This window comes from Patella vulgata, chromosome 6 (genome assembly GCF_932274485.2).
Source record: "Patella vulgata chromosome 6, xgPatVulg1.2, whole genome shotgun sequence".
NCBI classification, from domain to species: Eukaryota; Metazoa; Mollusca; class Gastropoda; family Patellidae; genus Patella; species Patella vulgata.
The window spans coordinates 42,098,485-42,124,134 of NC_065884.2; the positions used below are offsets into that span (position 1 = coordinate 42,098,485).

A 25,650-nucleotide genomic window follows, 5' to 3' on the forward strand; every position below is an offset into this window, starting at 1 on the left:
TGGCTGGCTTTAAACTAAAATAGATATTAAGAATTATTATAGATACATCACCATCTAATCTCAATAACGATTTTTCTCATAAAAGAATTACTAAGAAATGTCTTCAATGAATACAAAATAATTTGTGGCTGTCTTAATGTCACATTATAGATACTATATGTCTCTTTTTCAACAAGTGATTGTAAAGTATCATGTCAACATTAATACACTCACTATTATAAATATGTTCAGTAAATGGTAATCATATGAAAAAACAGATTTTGATAAATAGTAACAACTAATATTACTAGCCTTCTCTTGTTCAAAAGCATCTTTTAATTTCTTCAGTTGTGTTTCTGACCGTTCACTCTAAAATATTCAAATATTAAAAATATAGTATATATGTCTATATATTTATCAATTTACACAGTCAACTAACATTGTTATTGGAAACATATGGTACATGTATTAACAGCCATTAAATTGTATGATCAATTTAATTGTATGGGGACAATGTTCTGTAACAAAGGGCATCCGCCATAGTGTGCCATTGGAAAATTTTGCATGGACAGAGGCGCTATGACTTACTCTAATATTGAATTCGAACTGCAAAGGGTTCTTTTATGTGCATGTAAATGTGTACATGAGACCTTGTATTTCGTCCTATCTAACTGACTATATGTTGCCCCTTGGAGGCTCTCTGTTCTGCACAACTGACAAGGGGGAACCACGCCTGAAAGTCCTGATGAACTTTCTCTGCCAACACCAGGATCGAACACGGGACCTCCAGGTTAGCAAACCAACGTCCTACTCAAAGACCAATGCGGCTCCCCTTGATATCCATACAGCCTTAATATACATATAGACCGGAGGCTCAGAGCGCGGGGGTGTCCATCCAATGGGCACAAAACCAGACCCAACTTAACTATAGTAAAATTTTGCGTAGAATACGATGCCGAGTGGTAATCAGTCTGTCTTGGGCATTTTCGAGATATTCGGGTTAAAGGTCAAATAAGGTCATTTGCACTGAAAGTGAGTGCACAGCCATTCTTGTATCATGAAAATATGCTGAAAATGATCGAAAGTAATCACTCTTTCAATAAAAATGTAAACTTGCTAAATTCACCTTTGGTCTTAGTGACCCTGGAGGTCAAAAGGTGAAATTTACCATTTTTGCACTAGGAAGATTTAAAGCAATTAAATGTAAACGTAAAATATAAAAACTAATGAAGTTTTACTATAAAAATGTTGGGTCTGGTTTTGTGCCCATTTGATGGACACCCCTCCGCACTGCGCCTCCAGACTAATACGGTATGTATAAAGTGTATCTGAAATATGTATTATGCTGTTATATATATATATGATAAAGTGAAAGTGATGAGAGGTAGAATTAATGTTATAGATATTTAATGTACTATAAAGAGGTTGATAACATTCCTACTCTATCACAAGGTACATTAACAAGATAATAATTCATGGATGATGTATAATTTGACAGCTATGTTTTCACTTTCTTCAACATCTTACCTTAGTTAACATACAATTTTAAAAAAATAAAAATTATAAACAAACAAATTAATTACCACACATAAATATTTTACTCAGGTTACAGAAAGTAGTTCTATAAAAAAAACTTTGAATGAATCCAGAAATGCAGCATAAGCACATTTATCAAGTTCACATCCCTGATAAATGTCACTGACAATAATAAATGATACTGAATAATCATACATTCTTGTACATAATTAGATAAATGTAGTGAATTGAAATTTGATGTTTATAAGAAGTCATTTAGCCTTGACATAATAAAAACACAAAAATAAAAACCTCCCATCCCCATCAGATTTTTGGTAAGGATTATCTGAGAATCAGAATATTTTTTTTGTATGGTCTAACTAATCAGAATTATCTGTTTGTTTCAATGTATTTGATAGAAGTACTTTACTTAGCCTTAGCAACCATTAAGAAAATCAATATCATCTAATTATTCCACACTATATCATGTAATCTGTCAATATTTCTATACAAATAAATTGGTGTGAAAAAAGATTATCTTGGAATTGATAGTGACTTGGTCAGACAGTAGTGATACAACGTTATTTATTACCTTAAACATACATTATGCAAGATAGGTTCCCAGAAAAGTATTTATCGGGTGGTTATTTCCAATAAAAGTATGGCAATTTTGGTATATATGGCAAGTAGAGATATCCAATCTTACTAGAAAAATACTGGATTCCCTGAAAAACACCCATGGAGCGTATACAGGACAAAAATGTCAGGGTTCCCCTAATCGACAGCCCGACGATTAGGAATATCTGCACGCGTGATGTCAAACTTTATGAAGAGTTAGACGTACAACACTTTCTGAGATAAAAATCACGGAAAAAGACGCGGGCAGTGGATAATCCGAGAATTTAATTAGGATACGATATTTGTAATAAATAGTCAGCGATTAAAGACAACATCGTCTTGTGTATGCAATGAATACTCCTCCGACTTCGCACCCGTAAGTCACGTGACACAAACATGACCTCTTTTGATCGATTTTTTATAGCAAGGGTATTCCTTGAAAATTACAATGTTTTGAGAAGGATTTGAAGCAAATTTATGATAAATTAATTAGTTTGAATGTGCTTTAGGCCAAATATATCATCAAATCACCCAGTTTGTATGCGGGAATGTATCTTTAAGTAGATACTTTCAACTAAACATTGGTGAACATCTTGAATCACAGCATTTAAATTTAATTATAGTTGTCTTCATTCTCGGTATAGTCAGTGGTATTGTTCTGTTCTACTCCACTAACCTCTGGGTCCATCCACAGGGTTTTCACGAAATCAAATTATCTGCCTTGATCGTAGCTTGATTCTACAAACCAATCAAAAAACAGTTTACATACCAGTCTTAATGTCATTGTTTACGTTCACCACAATAATCTTAGTTGCAATAAAATGCACGTCACTTCCTTTCGCCCACTTGATTGGTCGATAAAATTAGCAGAAGTATCAAGGGTGGATAATCTGACTATGTGTCTCCCCCATGGATGGACCCAGAGTCCAGAGGTTAGTGGAGTAGAAGGAATGATACCACTGTGGATACCAGAATGAATTGTCTTTTGATTTATTTAACCATGTATCTCATTTAACCAGAGTAGATGATAATTATCAATGATGGTATGTTCTGTTGTAATTATTCTCTAGAGTGTAATACCTCTGGTAATTCTCCTAAATCTTCTATCTCTATAGGACGTTTATAACCTTCTATCATAATATCTGTTACCCACCAAAAAACAGCTTTAGATAATAAATTAGCATATGATTGAATATATCGTGTGTTTTCCAAATCTTCTGGAGCTTTCCTTCTTCTGGGATTTTTAAAGAGCGCATATCTCTGGAAAAAAAGAGAAAGCATTTCATGATTCTATGTGCATGAATCAATATCCAGTACAAAGAGAACAGTATTAATGACATTAAGGGTGTGGTCATGGCTAATGTGTCACAGATCACTTTTGATTTAAATGAAACAAAGTAGATTTAGTTTGGCAGGAATCAACAAGATACTTATCTAAGCCAGGTTTTGGTTTATTGCAACCATGAATGTTTGGGAATTGGATAGTTTTGTCACACTCACAGTCATGGATTTTAGTAAAAGCTTACATTAGGAATTTTGATCTTTTCACAAGTAGCATATATGAAATTGTTTATCATAATTAGCTTTCTTAAGCAGATATATAACAATTCCTAGTGTATGATTGAAGAGATGCAATTTGTCTGCAGAATTGAGACCAAGAAGCTGAGTTATATTGTCCCAAAAAGTGTGACGGAATGATGGACTGACAATTAAATATTTCTCTGCTCTCTTTGTAAGGCAGCAGAAAATAAAAGATATCAGCTAACTTACACAATGATGTTATTTGTGATTACTGTTTCTTAACTAAATCAAAACTACTGTAAAACATATAGTTAATGCTACATGAAATGAATGTGACCAACATGTTTAACATAAAGAATGGAATGGGCTTTAATTTTAATGACTTTAGTTTAATGTCTAGTCAACTTAATACTTCAGTCATTTGGTTGACAAAAGTTACGTTTTTATTTCTATGATTAAGTTGAGCATTCTACTTGCTACATGTAGCTTGAATAGTTACAGATTATATTAGTTTATGTCTTTTGAAGTGAATACAACTCAAACTTAAAGCATTTTTTTTGCATGTATTAATTTCGTACATGTAATCACAGCACTATCACAATATTTTTAAATTCACTAATTCAAATCTTGCAATATTAATTATGTGAAGATTACAAAGGAAAGGAACAAAATATTTAACATACTATTATGCATGTGAAAGTGACAACTTAAACTTTGAACTTCTATTATAACAGGGAAGGAAGAAGATCTATTTAAGCAATAAAACTCCACCCAAGAGATACATGTAATGAATAATTATTGATTTTAATGGTAGATCATATCAGTTTATTAAAAGGTCATCAACAAATTTATTTAGATTAACCTGTATTAAATTCCAACTGATCATTATACTGTATACCAGTACTTAAAATGTTGCATTTAACATTTACATACTGTATGTCATAAAATCAATACCAATACCAGTACAACTGGAAGTGTAACACTCACCATACATGTTCAGTATAATATATTGAATTGTTCATTGTTATTGAATTATTATTAAAAACTATTTGAGAACATAACACATTTAATTCTTATATTACATCAGTAATGTTTTAAAGGGTTGCCAAGAAACAATACATACACCCACAGTAGTTCAGTGTTTGAAACAGTCAATCAAATAATAACTTATAGGCCTATATGTTTCAAGGTGATCAAGGCAAGGGCAATAACACAAAAATCACTGAAAATAAATAGGCATTTATGTCTCATGGACATAAACACTATGCACAAATTTCAAGTCAAATCAGAGATAACTAGCTCTAAAGTGTCCACAGGCAATTCAGGACTATTTCTTATGTATGAAAGGGGGAAGCGAAAACATATCAATGGAGCATTAAAAGTCAGAAATAAAATATTACCTGAGCTCTTAGTACATTGAGTTCTACAAGAAACAGCAAGGCATATCCAATTATAACCATCCAACACAACCATAATCGTAGATCTTCTAACGTCATATTGTTACGATACACTGACATCAGTTTCAAGACTTTCAGGGCCATGGCGCCAGGCCAGTATACCATCAAAATGAGTAAGAATCGTGGAGAATTCCACATTTCCACATTGTGATAATAAACAATAGATATAATGGTTCCAGTAAAGGCGACACATTGAGGCACAAATGAGTGGTAGTTGACGGTATCCGGATCGTAGGAATCGGACACAAAACCTTCTCCAATTTCCACAATATTTATTAGCATAAGAGTTAGTGTCAACAACCACCTGACATTATGACCCTGAAAGTGCACCCATGTTTTGACATTAAGTTCTCCAATAATAGAATGATTCCACACAGTTACCACAAAAATACAAATCAGCAGTAATAAGGCATGGGGTATAATATTCATAACATCCACAAAACATTCATTGTGCACAACCCCTTTCTCCACGCTAAATGCATCTGAATCAGAACCACAGAAACCCATGATCAACTTCAGCTAACTTTACCTCATTGAGCTCCTACAACTCACAAATGTGCAGTGGTAGCATGGAGTCAATAACAAGATTACCAATATCGTATTTCACTTTATCTTATTTAATACATGTATATACAAGGCTATTTTAATGAGATTGATGTATAAAGTGATTCACATTGATGACAACTAATATCACAATAAACAGATAATAGAAGATGGATGTCACATGATAGATGAAAGTACTTCAGTTCATTTATAGTTCATGTCTATATTTCCTGAACAAAGTTTAATTCCATAGTCTGGATGGTGCAAAATTTTAATAATACATTGTCACCAATAAAACATCTGGTTACCGGTATCTGAAAGAAATATATAATATTATACATTGTATTACATCATTGACACTTGTAATTACTGGAGATGATCAATTGCAACAAGAAATACTAGACCAAGTCAATTTCATCAGCTGATGATTTCATGGCTTGGAACAAGAACAAGAGACATCTATGGTGGCCCATGGTCGCAATAGCGTTTTTTGGGTTACTTTTGGTATTTCATTTAAAATAATAAAAATATTAGTACAAAAAAAAAAAAAAGAAACATTTTTTTTTTTTTTACAAAATAAAAAAAAAATAATCTTTTAAAATTTAAAAAAAAAAATCTTTTTAAAAATTTAAAAAAAAAAAAAATCTTTTTAAAATGAAAAAAAAATAATCTATATATAAAAAAAATAATAAAATATATTTTAAAAAAAATAAAAAAGAAATAATATTAAAAAAAAAATTAAATGAAAAAAACAAATTGAAAAAGAAAAGATAAAAAATAATTCTCGACGTGGCCCATCGTCGCAATAGTGTCTTGAGTATCCAGACCCAGTATACAGCTATCATTAGACTAGAGCGACCAGAAACATTTTGTGGCCCATTGTTGCAGTAGTATCTCGATTATCATGTGTGGGATCTATGAAGAACGTATAAACTCGAACGACAAGAAACGAGTCTGTAGTTATCTCACGTCAACATAATTGTAGATACTTCAATTTTGATTGGCTAAGCACTAAAATAAATCTAATATTATGTATTATCCAATCAAATACTAAAATTTGAATTTTATCTTAGTAAAACAGGCCCCAGACGAAGTCCACGTAGGCTATCATGCTCTATTTTGTCTTTGAAATTGATGTTGTGTGCCATCGCACTTTCGCACCTCTTACCCGTTCCTGTGGTCGTAGCGGGGGACTAGCGATGACCTCAGGGAGAGCAGGGGTTTCACAAAAACTGAAGCTAAAATCACTAACATAGATTTTAAAATCAAAGTGAAATTTTAAATTTATGCGTTTCACGAAGATCGATTGTAACTTAAAATTTAATTTTAATAGATTTTAGTTAAAATTACTTGTGCCTTGATGTGAGGTAACTATAGACTCGTTTCTTGTCGCTCGAGTCTATACCATACGTTCTTCATAGATCCCACACAGGGTAATCTGAACGACAGACCCACGATGTTTGACAGGTCACCCTACTCCTTGTCACGTACAACCGGGGATTCAAAATCACGCCAGTTGACTCAATGACGGGCTTTATGATATGACAGGCTTTATGATACAGCGCGCACGTGCTAACCATTCGCCTCCCCCCCCCCCCCGGCTACTTAGTAGTAGTAGGCCTATACTTCGAGGATTAGTTTCAAAGTTGTTAACTACTTTTGAAATTCAACCTCAGGGAGACCAAGTGTTTTAAAAACATTACATAACCTTTTGGGGGGGGAATAGGCCTTGCGCACTAGTAGGCCGAATGGTGTCATTAAAGTCAATGACTTTAAACGTCATTATGTATGTAGGCCTAGTTCTAGTTAGACTGGATAAACTAGTCTAAATGACGCTAGGCTTCTATAGTCTATTAATTATACATTTCTATTGACTTGCATATGTATAAATACATATATCCAAGTCCATAGACGTCATGGGTGGAAAAATTGTGTTTCACGTGTTGATGTCTGTTTACCTTTTTCCTTTCGGAAGGGGAGATAACTACAAACTCGTTTCTTGTTGCTTGAGTTATGCCACATAGGATAATCGAGACACTATAGCAACAATGGGCCACGAGATATTTCTGGTCACTCGAGTCTAATGATAGCTGTCGTAGGCTGATTTTATACTGAGTCTGGATAATCAAGACTCTATTACGACGATGGGCCACGTGCAGAATTCTTTTTTTGATTTTTTCTATTTCACTTATTTTTTTTTTTTAATTAAAATGTTATTTTTTCTATAGATTTTTTTAATCTTAAATATTTTATTAATTTTTTTTATATAGATTTTTTTTTATTTTAAAAAGTTTTTTTTTTCTTAAATTTTAAAAAGATTTTTTTTTCTTTTTAATTTTAAAAAGATTTTTTTTTCTTTTTAATTTAAAAAGATTTTTTTTTCTTTTTAATTTAAAAAGATTTTTTTTCTTAAATTTTAAAAAGATTTTTTTTTTATTTTGTAAAACAAAAGAAAAAAAAAATGTTTCTTTTTTTTTACTTTTATTTTTTATGATTTTAAATGAAATACAAAAAATAGCCCCAAAAACGCTATTGCGACCATGGGCCACCATAGACATCAGTTCAAGGATTATTTGATTAAATTTGCCGCTGAGATTCAGTTATTTTGAATTTGAACAAGTGATTTGGCTTGATCTAGCTGTCTTCATACGTGTATATTATCATCAAATGCTAATAGAACAACATATATTTTCTTGACAGTCATGATCTTTAATACAATACTAAATTCATTTCAGCTGAAAAACATATCCAAACTACCAAGAAAAATGGCCAAAAACACAATATCTTTCAAGATACTGTGTGTAAAACTTTAACAATCAACAATTTTAATATAGCTGCCATTATGTATTACACTTACAAAACAATGAATGGACAAGTGCCTGGTAAATTATATGTTATACATAACTAGTAAACTAGCAACATCAGACTTAGTGGACGTACATCAGGCTTAAGTTAAGAATTTACTCAACTTTCAATCACCGTTTATGAGAAATACATGTATCTTTGATCCAGAAAAACAAAACTTTGCACATAGTTTCTTATTAATGTATTTGATACATTGAAACAACACAAGTTTTATAAAGGGCTATACTTTAGTTAAAATAAGGCGAACAATTTTGAGTAAATTCTTAACTTAAGTCTGAGAATACTTTGTGAACTCTGGGCCAGGACTTTAATAAACATACCCAGTCAAATGTTGAGACACAACTTTTGCCTAACTATAATTATTATTGGTTAAATTAATTAATCAAGCATTAAGCTGTATATTTCACTGATTTTGACAGTTCATTCAGATAGTTATGATGCACTATACATGTACCAACCAACCAGAGACAGAAATACTGTTACTGACGATAAGTCAATGCACCTCCTTCAATTTGGACTAGTTATGAAAATTGAACTGGACATTGAATGGCTAATATATACAAACAAAACAAAAACGAAAAAATCTGGAAAATTCTGAAAAAAACATTCCTGAATCTAATTACCAAAAAAATCTGAAAAACTCTTAACCGAAAAATTACAAAATACCGAAAAACCAATACTAATTACTAAAATATTAGGGACCCTAACCCATGACCCACAATGAGTCCCCCTCAACTTTTATAAGTGGCTTAGCCTGACACATGACCTATCTACAGTGCCCCACAAATCTTATGTGTGATCTAGCATGATCCATGACCATCCTAGAGTGTCCCACTGTATTTACGTGTGTCCTACATGTAGCATGACCCATTACCCACCTAGTCTAACAATGACCCACATACATGTACAGTGCCCCACAAGTCTTATGTGTGACCTAGCATGATCCATGACCATCCTAGAGTGTCTCATTATATTTATGCGTGTACTAGCATGACCTATTACCCACCTAGAGTGTCCTACAATTTTTGGCGCTAATGCACTTTCGTACATGTAGTACTTGCCATGGTCGTAGAGACTTGAAATTTGCTGAGGGTGTTCAGGATGTCCAATTGTGATCTCACACCAAATTTCAGACCAATCGGTCAATAACTTTTGATTTTACACAACTTTTACTTCTCCCATTTTCTGACACACAGAGCTTGTCGTGCGGCCATGTTGTTTACTATTGAGACTCGAATACCAAGACACTAAATTAATATGACTTGCTGAACACCAAGCAGGCTTCTACCATCACTGATCATAAATATTAATATTAATAATACTAATAATAATAATACCGTAATAATAATAATAATAATAATAATAACAATAATAATTTTTGTCATTTTGTTAAAGCGATAATTTCATATTTTCTAAGAAAATCAAAACATAATTATTTCTATGTCTTTTGCTCAATAGGTTATCAACTCACTATTATACGACCATGGGCATTATTTCCCACCCTTAAAAATCATTGACACAGGAAATAATAACACAATTACCTCCCTTGTTTTCCTATTGCCTCCATGCATTAGCTACCTTCAAATGTTGGAATTTGAAGTTGAAAATGATAATTTTGCCAATTTCTCAGCTGGCAATAGTGACTTATAGGATTAATAGGATTATTCTTTAACAAGGTAGGACGGTTTATGGATACCATCTATTTTAAGGCTTTATTTTAATAAATTTTAAAAATATAACTTAAAAATATGAAATTGCAGCTTTAAGTAGCTGTTCTTTACGAATATAACTAGCCGCAGTAGCTCAATGACAAAGTGCTGGTTCAATAATCAGACGGTTCGATCCTGATTTTTGATGAAAACAGTTGTTATGCATGAGACCATGTCACATACCTCGATGGTCTCTTTATCAGGTGTAATGCATGAAATTATGTTGTATACCTCGATGGGCTCTTTAACAATTTTAATACATGAGACCATAATATAGCACCTTGATGGTCTCTTTAACAGTTGTAATAGATGAGAACATGTATTGCTAATGCACTTTCGTACACCTAATATTTCCCGTGATCGTAGAGTCTTAAGATTTGCTGAGGGTGTTCAGAGTCACTGATTATGAACTCGCACCAAATTTCAGACGAATCAGTCAATAACTGTTGATTTCACACAACTTTTCTTAACTGTTTGAAGGTGTACCTTGATGATGGTTTCTATACCATTTAATGCATGAGACCGTAATATATCACCTTGATGGTCTCTTTAACAGTTTTTATATATGAGACCATATATTGCTAATGCACTTTCGTACACCTAGTACTTCCTGTGATCGCAGAGACTTTGCTGATGGTGTTTAGGGTCACTCATTATGAATTCACACCAAATTTTTGACGAATCGGTAAATAACTTTTGATTTTACTCAACTATTCTTTAACAGTATGAATGCGTACATGTACCTAAGGTACCTTGGTGGTCTTTATGACAGTTTTAATAAACATGAGACCATAATATATCACCGAGATGGTCCCTTTAACAATTTCGATACATAAGACCATAATATAGCACCATGATAGTCTCTTTAACAGGTTTAATAGATGAGACCATATATTGATAATGCAATTTCGTATACCTAGTCGGTCAATAACTTTTGATTTTACATAACTTTTCTTTAACAGTTTGAATGCATAACTTGGTGGTGTCTATACCATTTTTAATGCATAAGACAATGTCATACCCTATCTTGACGGTCTCTTTATGTATTATACGATACGGTCCAATGTAATTAAAACTGATGAAGGGACCACAAACTTATAAAATATTCCTGTTTATTACACGATGTGGTCTCATGCAATTAAAACTTTTAAACAGACCACTACAAGGTACAACAATATGGTCTCCTATTTTAGGGCATGGTAGGGTCTCGTGTATTAGAACAGTCATGAGATATGGTCCCATGTAATTAAAACTTTGAAAGAGACCATACAGGACAATGTGGTCCCTTGTCTTATAGCATATGGTCCCATGAAATGAAAATTGTTTAATAGACCATCAACATACATAATTATCCTGTGTATTCAAAGTTATGCATTAAAATTGTGAAGGGTCCATGAAGGTACATTACGGTCTCTTTATTTCATCGGATATTTTTCAGGTTTTTTGTATTGAGATATGCAGAACGCATCTGTGAAAAGGAAAGTGTTTAGCTTAGCTTTAAATGTATTTCAGGAGTAAATGGTTTGTAATGTTTTAAGACAATGAATTCCCCAAGAGAATAGGAAAGAATGTAAAAGATCCGTTTGTAATTCAAGATTCACTTATCCTTGATGCAAAAATAACCATTCACAAGTTCTCATGTGAGATTACACTTAATAGACGGAGAGATATAAAAAAAAATACCAAGAACAAATTGCAAAAGAATTTCTTTCACTGGAATCTAGTAAAGAGATTTCTAAAGGACTTCCAACTCAAAATTGTCCGCTGAAACCCTGTAGTGTTTTTCATAATTAGCATAAATCCAAGATGGCCACCAATTGGACTTTCTGGCCTCCATATCTTGGAAATGGCTCGTTTAGGTAACCCTTTACTAAATTCCAGTGAAAGAAATTATTTTGCAATTTGCTCTCGGTACTTAAACATACATTATGCAAGAGCTAAATTTGTCTATTTTAGGTGTTTCTTTAGGCCTGAAATGTTATCTAAATTATTAATTAGACATTAATTAACCTATCCAGACAATAATCAAGTCTAGATGGCATTGATAGCCTGCGATCTTTAGTGGATTATGAGCCGATTTACTGCATAACTTTCCTTCACAATTTAACGATTAAATGGATAATCGAGACTATGCTGTTTATCATACTGACTTTAGTAATGATGATCGAGGCTAGGCGGAAATTTCAATAGCTTAGTTCTCAGTTCATAGTGGATCAATTTGAATGAAATTTTCAGCAAATTGCCTTTACATGTACATTAACTGCCAACTCGTTATCGAATCTCCCATAATGTTTCTTTAACAAACAGAAACGATATCTCTCCGTCTATAAGTGTTTAATTATAATGGTGGTATGGTATATATATATATTATTACAAACTAATGTCTTGTATAGTTTATGCCATTATCTTTGATAATACGTGCATTTAATGAAGAGATACATGTAGTCTATATTTTCAACTATAGCATTACAAAAATCACAGTAAATTATATGATGGATATATCTAAAACGAAATGTTACTATTTTTTAATCTTTCGTTATTCTTGTATCAGTGTAAAAAATATGTTGTACTTGATCTTCTTACAGTAATCTTTTTTTTTCCATTTGGCAATAGCTATACGTTTTGTGTAGTTATTTTGTATAAGCGTTTCATAAATATCTCTGAAGGCCAATGTCCGATATATAAGGAAAAAAATAAAATATTATCATTAATTAATGTATTCATAATTTTGGATTTAATTGTAATTTTTAAATTATGATTATTTCAGATCAATTGATTTTTGAAGGGAAACAATTTTTCAATATAACATGTGTATGTTATTACCAATTCTGAAATATGTTTGTGTAGAAAGGGTTGAGACAATGTCCCTAATATTAAAATTAGATTGGTATTAAATGTTGATTACAATTTTGTGGAATATATTCATAAATAATTTTCCATGGTTATTTTTGTTATGAGTGTAATTTCTTTATCCAAAAGACAATTCGGCTCTTCAACATTTCATGGAAATCTACCATAATGACATTTTGTTAATTTTTACAAGGGCCTGACCACGAGTGGTTGAATATAATCTTATTAAACTATGAAATAATAATCTGGATTAGTTATCGGTAACGTTGGGTAAAATATTAAATTTAGAGATACAGAATGCTTTTGTAACCAGGCTACGTTTCCCTACTAATGTCAGATTTCGTTTTGTCCACCTGTTCATTGTGTTCATACAAAATTCTTTATGAAATCGATTCCCAACCCAAAATCTTAATATTTTCTTTCTGTAAAATTATTCCCAAATTCATTACTGCTATTTTAGTCTGCTATCTCACTATCTCAGTTTTGATTGCATTAATTACATTAAAATTTCAAATAGGTGTGGTGTTGAAATCATTCAATAAACAAGTTATAGTCATTTGATGATTTTTTTTCCAAATTCTATGCCATCAATATATTTACAATTTCTAATATTCCTACATAATGTTTCTAGAAAAAGATTAAAATGTTTGAACTGAATGGACATAGGCAAATCTTAGGGGGCAGAATCTGAATGCCTGAAAAAGCATCTTCATAGCCTAGTTCGGGCAGAAAAGCAGGACGTTAAACTGTTCTAATGCATGAGGCCCTACTGTGGCCTAAATCAAAAGTCATTGACCTATTCATCTGAAATTTTGGGTCAGTTCATAATTAGTGACCCCAAACACCCTCAGCAAATTTCAGGTCTCTGCGATCACCGGAAGCACTAGGTGTACGAAAGTGCAATTAGCAATATATGGTCTCATAAATTACAATTGTTAAAGAGACTGTCACGGTGCTATATTATGCAATCTAATTAAAGATACATTATGGGAGATAAGATAAAGAGATGGCAGTTCTCGCTATAATAGTTAAAAACTAGATAGTGTAAAGGTAATTTGCTGAAAATTTCAGTCAAATTGATCCACTATGAGCCGAGAAAGAAGCGGCTGAAATTTTTGCATTGTCTCGGTCATCATTACTAAAATCATTAATATAAACAGCATAGTCTCGATTATTCATTTTTATTGATTAATTATCAATAGCCGTTAGCGGCATATAGGAATCTAATCCAGCCAACATCGAAGGCTAGCCTTCACATCGAGAGTTTATTATGGCCTGGATAAGTTAATTAATGTCTAATTGATAATTTAGATAACATATCAGGCCTAAAGAAAGACTTGTAATAAGCAGATTTTGCTCTTGCATAATACATGTTTAAAATATAGATCTATATTTCGTTTCGTTTTTTTATACTTTCGATGGCCTTACACTACATGTAGATCTAACAAGTTATAGTGGGAGTTCAAGTTCTATGACGTCAGGTACCAAGCAAGTGACATTTGACCCGATTACGTCAGTCATTCGATTAACCAACTAGCGATCGCCATGTATTTTTTTATCTACTTTTGCTTTGTTTTGATCTCTATTGCCGCTAATGTCTACCCACAGTTCCGCGCAAAAACAGGTTAAACGCCCGATTCGACAGACCATTTGATTGGCTGACCCCTCATTTCAAGCAGAACACGAGTTAAATAACAACGCTTCTAAATCCAAGTAAAATTGAAATTTTGAACTATAAAAACGAAATGAAATTGGATCTGTGTTTTATTCAGATTGTATATTATGGTCCCATATCAAAATTGTTAAAGAGACCATCGAGGTATACGGCATTGTCTCGTGCATTACAAAAGTTATAGAGACCACCCAGGTATGCTTTCAAACTGTTAAAGAAAAGTTGTGAAAAATCAAAAGTTATTGACTGATTCGTCTGAAATTTGGTGCGAGTTCATTTTATTAGTGACTCTAAAACCCTCAGCAAATCTTAAGACTCTACGATCACATCACATCATAGGAAGTACTAGGTGTACGAAAGTGCATTAGTAATATATGGTCTCATATATTACAACTGTTAAAGAGACCATCAAGGTGCTATATTATGGTCTCATGCATTAAAACTGTTAAAGAGACATGGTCTCATGCATTAAGGATGTTATAGAGACCACCAAGGTACGATTTCCAAATGTTAAAGAAAAAAAAAGTTGTGTAAAATCAAAAGTTATTGACCTATTGATCTGAAATTTGGTGTGTGTGAAGTCATAAGTAGTAACCCTGAACACCCTCATCAAATCTGAAGTCTCTACGATCACGGGGAGTACTAGGTGTACAAATTATTATAGTCTCATGTATTAAAATTGTGACATGGTCTCATTTCTCATGCATTTACAACTGATAAAGAGACCATTGGTCGTATAACCGTTGACCATTTTCATCAAAAATCGAAATCAAACCATCTGATTATCCAGCCAGCACTTTTTCACTGATCTACCGCAGCTAGTTACAGTCGTAAGGAACAGCTACTTAAAAAAATGACGAAAATTGTTATTATTATTATTTTTGATCAGTGATGGTAGAAGTTTGCTTGCGTTCAGCAAGTCATATTAATTTAGTGTCTTGGTATTCGAGTCTCAATAGTAAACAACATGGCCGCACGACAAGCTCTGTGTGTCAGAAAATGGGAGAAGTAAAAGTTGTGTAAAATCAAAAGTTATTGACTGATTGGTCTGAAATTTGGTGTGAGATCCCAATTGGACACCCCACAGCAAATACTAGCACCCAATTTTCATGCGTGACTTACATGTATAGTTCCCCCCAATTTTTATGCATGGTCTAGTCTGAGTGGCCTAGGCTAGGGTTTTCTTTTCAGTAATTAGTGTTTCTTTTTCGGTAAATATTAATTTAGTGATTTTTCAGTAGTTTTGTTAGATTTCTTCGTTAATTTCGATCAAAAAATTTTGTTCAGTATATTTCGGTACTTTTTGGATTTTTTTCGGTATATTGTACAGCCACATTGATTGAACAATATAGATCTACGATTGAAAAAAACAATTTTCAATCGTTGACAATATGAGACAATTGATTTGATACAAACTATGCAGTGTCTGATTCGAGGTAAAAAAAAAAAAAAATGAAAGAAGGTGGTGTAATGTCACTAGCCTATCACTAGCCTATCACTAGCCTACTGTACTGTGTCTGTAGTACTGCTATTAGTGCTATGACAAATTAATCATTAAACCAGACACAAAACAATGCCACAGTAAAACAATAATAACCATTGCATTGCCATAACGGCATTAGTCCGATAGGCCTACCGTAATAAAGCATTTCACACACACAAAATAATGATATTTAAAATTACCGGGTGTCAATGAAATAGATATCAAGGAACGGTCACGTGTATTTATAGGTAATCATACTAATCTGTGCGTAGACGGTCGTCTTGAGATAAATAGTAAACAATATAGGCCTAGAAGCCCATAATCCAGTCAAGCGCGACTGAACCAAACAACTGCCTTATAGCAATAGTAACTTCCGGTAAGAAGTGCGTTATAAATTACTATATTTCTTACAGCTCGAGAGATTAATGTTTAGAAATGTACTTGTAATTATGTTGGATATCAACAATCCGGTTCGTTTATTTCAATAAAACTCAATTACGTCGTCATATTTTTTTATATAAGTTCTACAAACTGTATTCATCCATTTTTTCCGGTGTGACAGTTTGAATTGACTCCCGGTGTGTGTTTGCTCAGGGGCTTTTGCGCATGTCTGAAGCTGTTGTTAGCGTTAACAACGAAATTTACTTCCGGTGATGTGCGATGGTTCCTGATCACTGATCAGTTCGGGAAAAAGTATAACGTATTTGGTTAGAGTTTTGTCATTAATAAATACACTTGTTATCGTGATTAGCTGTTGTTTTAGTGATCAGTAGTTACACGATCCACGGATCTGAGTTGATTGGCTTGAAAATTAAATTGATAGTTCTATCATCCGTGATTAATTGTTGCCGTTGTTTTTATTTTCGTGATTAGTCGTTACACTTTTTGATGTTTTAATAATTAACTATTTTGTAGATTGAATATTGGCCTTTATATGATTGGGATTTCTCTGTATCATTGTTATTTTAATTTTGTACTTCTTATTAAAATTTTTACAACTTCACAAAATATAGTATAGCCTATCTGTTTTATTACTCGTAGTATGGGTTTCAGGTCACGTGACTTTAATAGCGTGAAATCTGACAGCCGGCTGAAATATAGCCCACTTCCATCTATGATTCTAAATTACTATTTTATTTAAATGTATTACTAGCTATAGCAATTGTGTTGTAATAGTTTAATATCAATCTCAATAGCCTATCTGCAAAGATTCAGACTCAAAAACTATCGAAATGTAAGCGAAACTATATGGGCCCGAGTAATCACTGGAATTCACATATAATCACCGGAATTCACTTGGAAAACCCCCATTCCTCCCACAAAACTAATTTATTTTAAATGCATAATACATTATAATATAATGAATAACTATCTCTCCACAGGCCAGATGAAGGCGCTGTAAAAATTTATTTGAAAGACTACCGGAATTCATTTCAAATATTATGCATCATATTATGATAACGTAGGGCGCGTCGAATTACCCGTAAACTCCAAAAATGTTGACTGTGGAAACACAATGTGGAAACACAAAATAACAATTTAATTGAGTTTAAGAAGCCTCGCTGCTTTGGGCCCAAAATCGGAGGTTCATGAGAGATAACTCGATCGTGCCCTAAATATGTGATTTTTGTTGACAAGAAACTGTATAATTTCGTTGCAATTCGTTGTAATGTATTGTAATTAGTGATTGATTAATAGTTTATTGAAACTGTAATTATATGCATCAAACATATTATGATACATAGCATATAGTGCAATAAACAATTCAATATTATAGCTATATTTATTTATTTATAATTGCAAATTGTGTCGATTGTCACTTTCGGTCATCGACATCGTAACTTGTTTTGAAATAAATAAATGAAATCAATTTAGATACGTAATTGTCTCTGCTCAGAGTATTCTCGTGTTATGATAGTTTATTGTGTTGTGATTGTGATTTGTCACCTTTTACAATGACAATATTTAAATTTAATATGATTCGTAAATCCGATATTTTGATCATTAAAGGGAGATTACTCGACATAATATGTGTAGAAAATCTTGTAACTCGTCAAATTTGAGATATTTTAAAACAGTTATGTGTAGAACCTATTTAAAATTCATCAATTTTATCAGTATTTCAGTCCAAACTTTAACTTACAATATTATTTGACCAAAGCCATACACCGGAAATCATTTAATTACAATCACCGGAATTAACTTACGATCACCGGAATTCACTTTGAAGATATCAGAGAGAGAGAAAGAGAGAGAGAGAGAGAAATGGGGTTTAACGTCCACTCGACACAAACTAGGTCATTTCGGGACTAACATATGGTTTTAATTTTATTTCAATCATTCGCTTGCGCATAGGGGTCTTTAGCAGTGGGAGGAAACCGGAGGACCCGGAGAAAACCCATGAGGTTGGACAGGCGACCCTACTCCTTGTCACGTATAACCGGGGATTCGAAACCACGCCAGTCGACTCAATGACAGACTTTATGATACAGCGCGCGTACCCTAACCATTCAGCCATCCAACCCCCCTGAAGATATTCGCCCGTAAAATCTTCCTATTTTCTATTAATTTTAATATTGAATTACCGTAAAACACATAAAATCACCGGAATTCACATTGAAAACATATAAACACCGGAATTCCCTTTCAACATATCGGAATTCGCACTGAAGACCTTCGTATTTACTAATATTTTACATTAATAATAAATTACTTTAAATCACCGGGATTCACTTTGAAAACATATAAACATCGGAATTAACTTTCAACATATCGGAAATCGTACTTAAGACCTTCGTATTTACTATATAATATTTTACATTAAAGGCTCAATACCACTCTTGTTGTAACTGAATAATATGTCCCAATCTTTATTCAGGTCAACAAATTGCACTATTTTACAATATTCCAATTAATTGATGATACAAATTTCATCTTAACACACCTAATTTAAAAAATTGGAAAAATTCAACTAAATGATTTGAAAAGCTTGATGTAAAGCTTTTCAAATGTGACTTGGATTAAAATATTTTTGAACCCTCTGGACAAGTAAAATAGGATTTAATGGATAATTTACACAACAGGTAACTAGGACACTAACACATCTAGTACTTAGAATAAGGCTATTTTTTTTTTTATTTTCTGGATCTGTCAAGCCAGCAAGAGTGTTATTGTCTCTTTAATAATAATAATAAATTACTTTTAAACACCGGAATTCACATTGAAAATATTATAAACACCGGAATTCACTTTCAAAATATCGGAATTTGCACTTAAGATCTTCGTGTTTACATGGAACTTATGTATTATAAGGTCCATGGTATTTACTATTATTTTACATTAATAATAAATTACTTTAAAACACCGGAATTCACTTTGAGAAAATCGGACATTGAAAACATATAAACACCGGAATTCACTTTGAAAACATTTAAACATCTGAATTCACTTTCAACATATCGGAATTCGCACTCAAGACCTTCGTATTTACTAATATTTTACATTAATAATAAATTACTTTAGAACACAGCAATGACCGGAATTCACATTGAAAACATAAACACCGGATTTCACTTTCAAAATATCGGAATTCGCACTTCAGACCTTCGTATTTGTAATATTTTACTAAAAAATTAATTTAAAACACCGGAATTCACTTACAAAATATCTGAATTTGCACTTAAGACCTTCGCATTTGCTAATATTTTACATTAATAATAAATTACTTTAAAACACCGGAATTCACTTTGAGAAAATCGGAATTCGCCCCAAGACAATTGTATTTACTTATATTTTGCATTAATATTAAACTCGGATGTATCTGCTGTAAAACGATATTTCCAGATGGTCATCTCGGGGAAACACGATATGATAAGAACACCGCAGTAATCCATGTAAAATGTCAAACCTAACATTTCTTGAAATAACGAGACGCAAAAACACAGGGGTCACGCAATTTCGGCTTAATCCTTACTGATTATTGCTTAAATCAACACTAACGTGTTTCGTAGTTATTTTAATAATTAATTTGCAGTGGATATGAAGTTCACATTTATGTTTAACCTAATTATTATTTTTGACACGGCCCTTTTGTTGATTTTCTCTAGAATCATATAGCTATAATATTAAATTGTTTATTGCACTATATATATATATATATATATATATATATATATATATATATGTTTCATGTACATATTACTTTTTCAATAAACTATTAATCAATCTCTAAGTACAATACATTACAACGAATTGCAACGAAAGTATACATTTATTTTTTGTCAACAAAAATCACATACACGAGTTATCTCCCGTGAACCTCCGAGTTGGGCATATAAAGCAGCGAGGCTTCTTAAATTCACCTTGTCTGCGATATCACCTCGGTGGAAGCGGACGTTAAATAAAACTAACTCACACACTTAAATTCACCTTTTGTCTGCGATATCACCTCGGTGGAAGCGGACGTTAAATAAAACTAACTCACACACACTTAAATTCACCTAAATTGTTATTTTGTGTTTCCACAGTCAACATTTTTAGAGTAATTAGGTGTTATTTTGGAGTTATTGGGTAATTTGACACAAATTGTTATTTTGTGTTATTTTGGAGTTAGGCCTATTGGGTAATTCGACGCATCCCCCGACGCACCCACTCCCAGCTACGTTATCATAATCATGATGCATATATTTGAAATGAATTCCGAACCGATATTATAGTCTTTCAAATAAATACACTTACAGCGCCTTCGTCCGGCCTGTGGAGAGGTCAAAATAGTTATTCGTTATATAATGTATTATACATTTAAAATAAATTAGTTTTGTGGGAGGAATCGCGGATTTTCGAAGTAAATTCGGGTGATTGTAAATGATTTCCGGTGAATTCCGGTGATTCTAACCGCGAATGGGCCAATTTATACCGTTTATAATACGGCAGACGCTCACGGAAAAAATATCGCTCTGACGTCACGGGAGCGGAGATTTTGGATCAACGCAAATTGAAATTGCTACGACTCCCTTTATTGGTGAATCCGCGCCTTAGACACTTTGTATTTCTACTTTTTATCGATATAAACAAACTATAGAAACTCGACACCCTCTCCTTGATGATACAGTAATACTGTAAAATTTAATACTCCTACAACTGCGCATGCGCAAAAGGGTAATCACACACCAGGAACCATCTCACACTGTTACACCGGAAAGTAACAGAGGGGGTGATAACTCCGAGAAGTCGCTGTGTAAATTTTAGTTTTTAAACAAGCAAAATTACAGAAAATGTCTCTTGAAACTGTACCGAAAGATTTGCGACATTTACGAGCATGTTTAATGTGTTCGTTGATAAAAGTAATTGATAATCCATTATTTTGAGTTTTGCTGAGATATGACCATTGAATGTATAATACTAAAATTGTCCGGTGGCTGAAGGAATCTGGGTGGTGATCAGGCGTTTGAGGGGGTGTTTGCGAGATATGGGGCGTCCAATGTCTACAATTGGGGGGCTATGTAATTTATGTTGACATAAAAATGATGATGATCATGTTATATTTATATTATTATTAATAAAACATAAATTTCTAGGACTGCCCATCTCTAAAGAAGTTAAGAAATGTGGCATACACACAAAGACTAAATAAATCTAATCAATTCCATTAAATGAAAGCAGAATAAGTACTTCTCAGAATTCTCGAAATATACTTAGTATTTTCGACTAAAATCATCAATTTAGGATTCAAAATGTCGGTTAACTAGCTTAGCCTTAGGGTCTGTTCTCAAGTGGAGCTAACTGTAGACAGGCAGCCTTAGTTTAGTATGGCCGCCCATATGAACTGTATGTTCATATGTAGACAATTGGCCTATTATTAACATACACTGGTTACCTCTAATAAAAACAGCAGTGCATTTCCGAAGTTTTGTATTGTTTCTGAATATCCCATTACTTCTTTGAAAAGTATATTTAAACAAAATATCGATGTGGTGCTACAGTTATACAAATCATGTGTCCTGGAGGCATAACAACCCAAGCCAACCTGGAAAATTACATGCTGTAAAGTGTAGTTGTAATTCAAGGGAATTCAGTAACTATTTTAGTGGCCCACTCTTCACAATTTGTGATATAATTACTTATTTCAATACAGATTGTGATCTTTGAGAATTATGCGTTTAAAGCTATTTTTTAAATTTTTACTTGTAAAGCCTTGAAGGATGGATGAATTGTAGCAGCAGACAATACAAGATGCAGCTACGCTATTGAAGCTAAGAGGAGATAATCCTCAAATTTGGAATTTAGTTGTGGGGATATTTTTGATGTATCATCCACTAAATCCCATTGCATCCGTATTTAGAAAATTATTACCTAAGGATCGGATTCAGCATAATTTATATGAAATATTGTATTCCATGTTACATATATAGGCCAATACACGTAATCAAACTATCTGTCATAATAATTTTAATAAAATATTTTAAATCACCTCTGTAGCTGTATTATATCTTATTTCATTCAGACATTTGAGCAGTTTGAATATGATGGATGTGATAATTGTGAAGAACATCTACATATGAAGAACAATAGGGACAATGTTTATGAATGTACAAGTTCCAATTTTGATGGGTAAATAAATACATGTAACTTTGAATTATAGAATTGATAAAACGAGGAAACCACATGTATACTAGTGGAAAATATTATCACCAGCAAAGTTCTGCTTGCAGGGACCAGGGTATGCTCACTGATTCAAAAACATCTGATAACACTTCTTATTTAATTAGGAAGTTCATCTTCATGAGTCTAACCATTTGTTTTTATACGGCCACATTTTCATGTGGACGTATATTGTCGTCACCCCTGTCCGTCCGTATGTCCGTCTGTCTGTCCACAATTTGTATGTGGACACTCTACAAGTCACAATTCTTATCCGATTTTGACGAAATTTGAAATATGGGTTTATCTCCAAAAGATCTTGGTTCCTTTTGATATTGGCATGTATCGGATCAAACTTCATGGATTATGGCCCTTGATTGTTCGAAAAATCATGTTTTTAGCTTGTGGACACTCTAGAGGTCACAATTTTTATCTGATTTTGTTGAAATTTAAAATGTAAGTTTATAACCCAAAGATCTCGGTTGCTTTCGATATTCGCGCATATTGGACCGTAACTTCCTGATTTATGGCCCCTGATTGTACGAAAAATCACGTTTTTTAGCTTGTGGACCCTATGGAGGTCCCAATTATTATCCGATTTAAAAGAAAACCTGTGAATATATCACCGTTACACCTTAATGATGGTAAAAATATCGTATATCAAGGTTGTGGACCCTCTAGAGCTCACAATTTTGATCCTATTTTGATGAAACTTGAAATACATGTTTATAACCCAATGATCTTGGTTCCTTTCGATATTTGCGCATATCAGATCGTAACTTCCTGAATTATGGCCCTTGATCGTATGAAAAATTGAGTTAACAATTTTTATACAATTTAAAAAAACGTTTCATTATACCACCGTTACACCCTAATGATGGTTGAGTTTGAATTTCGTGTAAATCGGACCAAAACTGCCGGACAAAATGGCCGCCACTCGTAATCTTATCGTGTAAAAACTAAAAATAGGGTATATCAAGGTTGTGGACTCTCTAGAGGCTACAATTTATAAACATCTGGTATGTCATGGTTGTAGACCCTCTAGAGGTCACAATTTTGATCCGATTTTAATGAAACTTGAAATGCATGTTTATAACCCAAAGATTTTGGTTCCTGTCGATATTCGCACATATCGGATCGTACCTTCCTGAATTGGGCCCCTTGATGTTACGAAAAGTCACTTTTTGTTTAGCTTGTTCTCTATCCATCTCTTGAAAAATGTGGGTGTATCCTGCCTGGCAGCCGCTGGTTCACTTTGTAAAAATTAGTAGCAGAGAGCAATAGGACAATCATCTGAATTGTCCACATGATACTGTAAACTTTAGGGAATAAATTTATAGAAAACGAACTTGTAAATGTATTGATCATTGATATGATGTAATTGTTTATTACAGTATGGTTGCTATGATGGGAAATGAAGATAGTTGGGTTGCTAAATGGCAAAGAATAGGTAAGTATCATTTAATGGAGATCTGAATAAATTGTCTTCACAATTTTTTTCACAGACTCCATTCACGTTTCTGATCGATTCAGTTGTTGTCATAAAGGTAGCATCAGTTTGTAGGTACATTATAAAGTATAGATGTTATTTGATAGATATGCTATGGGTTATATTCCAAAACATTGTGCTATAGATCTAGGGCTGTAATCACTACAGGCTATGATGAGTGCAACTACACTAGGATTAGAGTCATCATTTGCCACTTTCCCCAATTCTACATTTTTCTCTCACTACAGAACAGTTATGCATGCTTAAACAACTATGAAATAAAGCTCTACCTTGTTAGTCTCAATCTGATCGAGATGTATTAATTGGATCTTAGTTAATTTTTAGTTTAAAGTTTAAACTTATTTTATTGTATCAACATTACATCGTACAATACATTAGATATTAACAAAAGTACTAACAACTTATAAGTGTCTTCTATTTATTAACAGGTAGATGTGCGAAGGGTGTTTATGCTATATCAGTAACTGGTAAATTACCTCCAGGAATTGTCAGAGATTTAGGAAGAAAAGGAATCGCTTATAGATCTCGTGACACAAGTATTAAATCCTGAGATCGATTCATGTGAACAATGTGAAAGTGTGAATATAAACAATGAAGAAGACATTTTTAACAGATTGAATACGATTTATTATGGGTTTTATGGTGTAAATGTCATTTCATTTTATTTAATTTTCATTTCATTGTGAATGGTTAGAAGATCGGTCATGTCAAATTCTAAGAACAGACATTTCGCATAGAAATCATTTGAGTAAATGTTACAACTGTACAATCAACACTAATTGAATGAAATTCAATGATAAGTGCAAATGCAAAAAATTATGAGATATAATTTTTGTACCTGTAGTGTAAAGGTGCCTGTAAATAAAATATCAATATCTTTTCTGACTACTGTAATTAATTTCATACTAGCACTTATTAAAGGGAGATATGTTGGTTAAGTTGTAATTGTATGGAAGAATAACGTTGCTAATATTATTTTAGTGTCACTGTACATAATGCATATGTCAGGAGTTCAAAATACGTCTTTTAGTTTTATGGTTGTATGTGACAAGGAGTAGGGTGAAGGGTCGCCTGTCCAACCTCGTGGGTTTTCTCCGGTTTCCTCCCACTGCTAAAGACCCCTACGCGCAAGCGAATTATTGAAATAAAATTGAACCATATGTTAGTCTTGAAATGACCTAGTTTGTGTCAAGTGGACGTTAAACCCCATTTCTCTCTCTCTCTCTCTTTTAGTTTTACAGTTTGCAATTTCCATTGCTCCACAATACCATGAACATTGAAATAATATT

The 25,650-nt window shown here is 33.0% G+C and overlaps 2 protein-coding genes across 2 annotated transcripts; one reads left to right on the forward strand and one right to left on the reverse strand.

Annotated features, from left to right (window-relative positions):
• Positions 1–9: 9 nt before the first annotated feature.
• Positions 10–16,360, reverse strand: LOC130013143 (ATP-binding cassette sub-family C member 9-like). Its single transcript, XM_056101739.1, has 5 exons — positions 16,327–16,360; positions 5,034–5,947; positions 3,193–3,372; positions 288–348; positions 10–14 (listed from the first exon to the last, which is right to left on the reverse strand). Exons 2-5 carry the CDS (start codon positions 5,595–5,597, stop codon positions 10–12), a joined length of 810 nt encoding a protein of 269 aa, XP_055957714.1. The 5' UTR covers positions 5,598–5,947; positions 16,327–16,360.
• A 5,122-nt stretch (positions 16,361–21,482) lies between these two features.
• Positions 21,483–25,243, forward strand: LOC130013228 (transcription elongation factor SPT4-like). The gene is made up of 4 exons (XM_056102015.1): positions 21,483–21,554; positions 22,715–22,821; positions 24,246–24,301; positions 24,790–25,243. The coding sequence occupies exons 1-4, from the start codon at positions 21,486–21,488 to the stop codon at positions 24,909–24,911; spliced, it is 354 nt and encodes a 117-aa protein (XP_055957990.1). The 5' UTR covers positions 21,483–21,485; the 3' UTR covers positions 24,912–25,243.
• Positions 25,244–25,650: the final 407 nt, after the last annotated feature.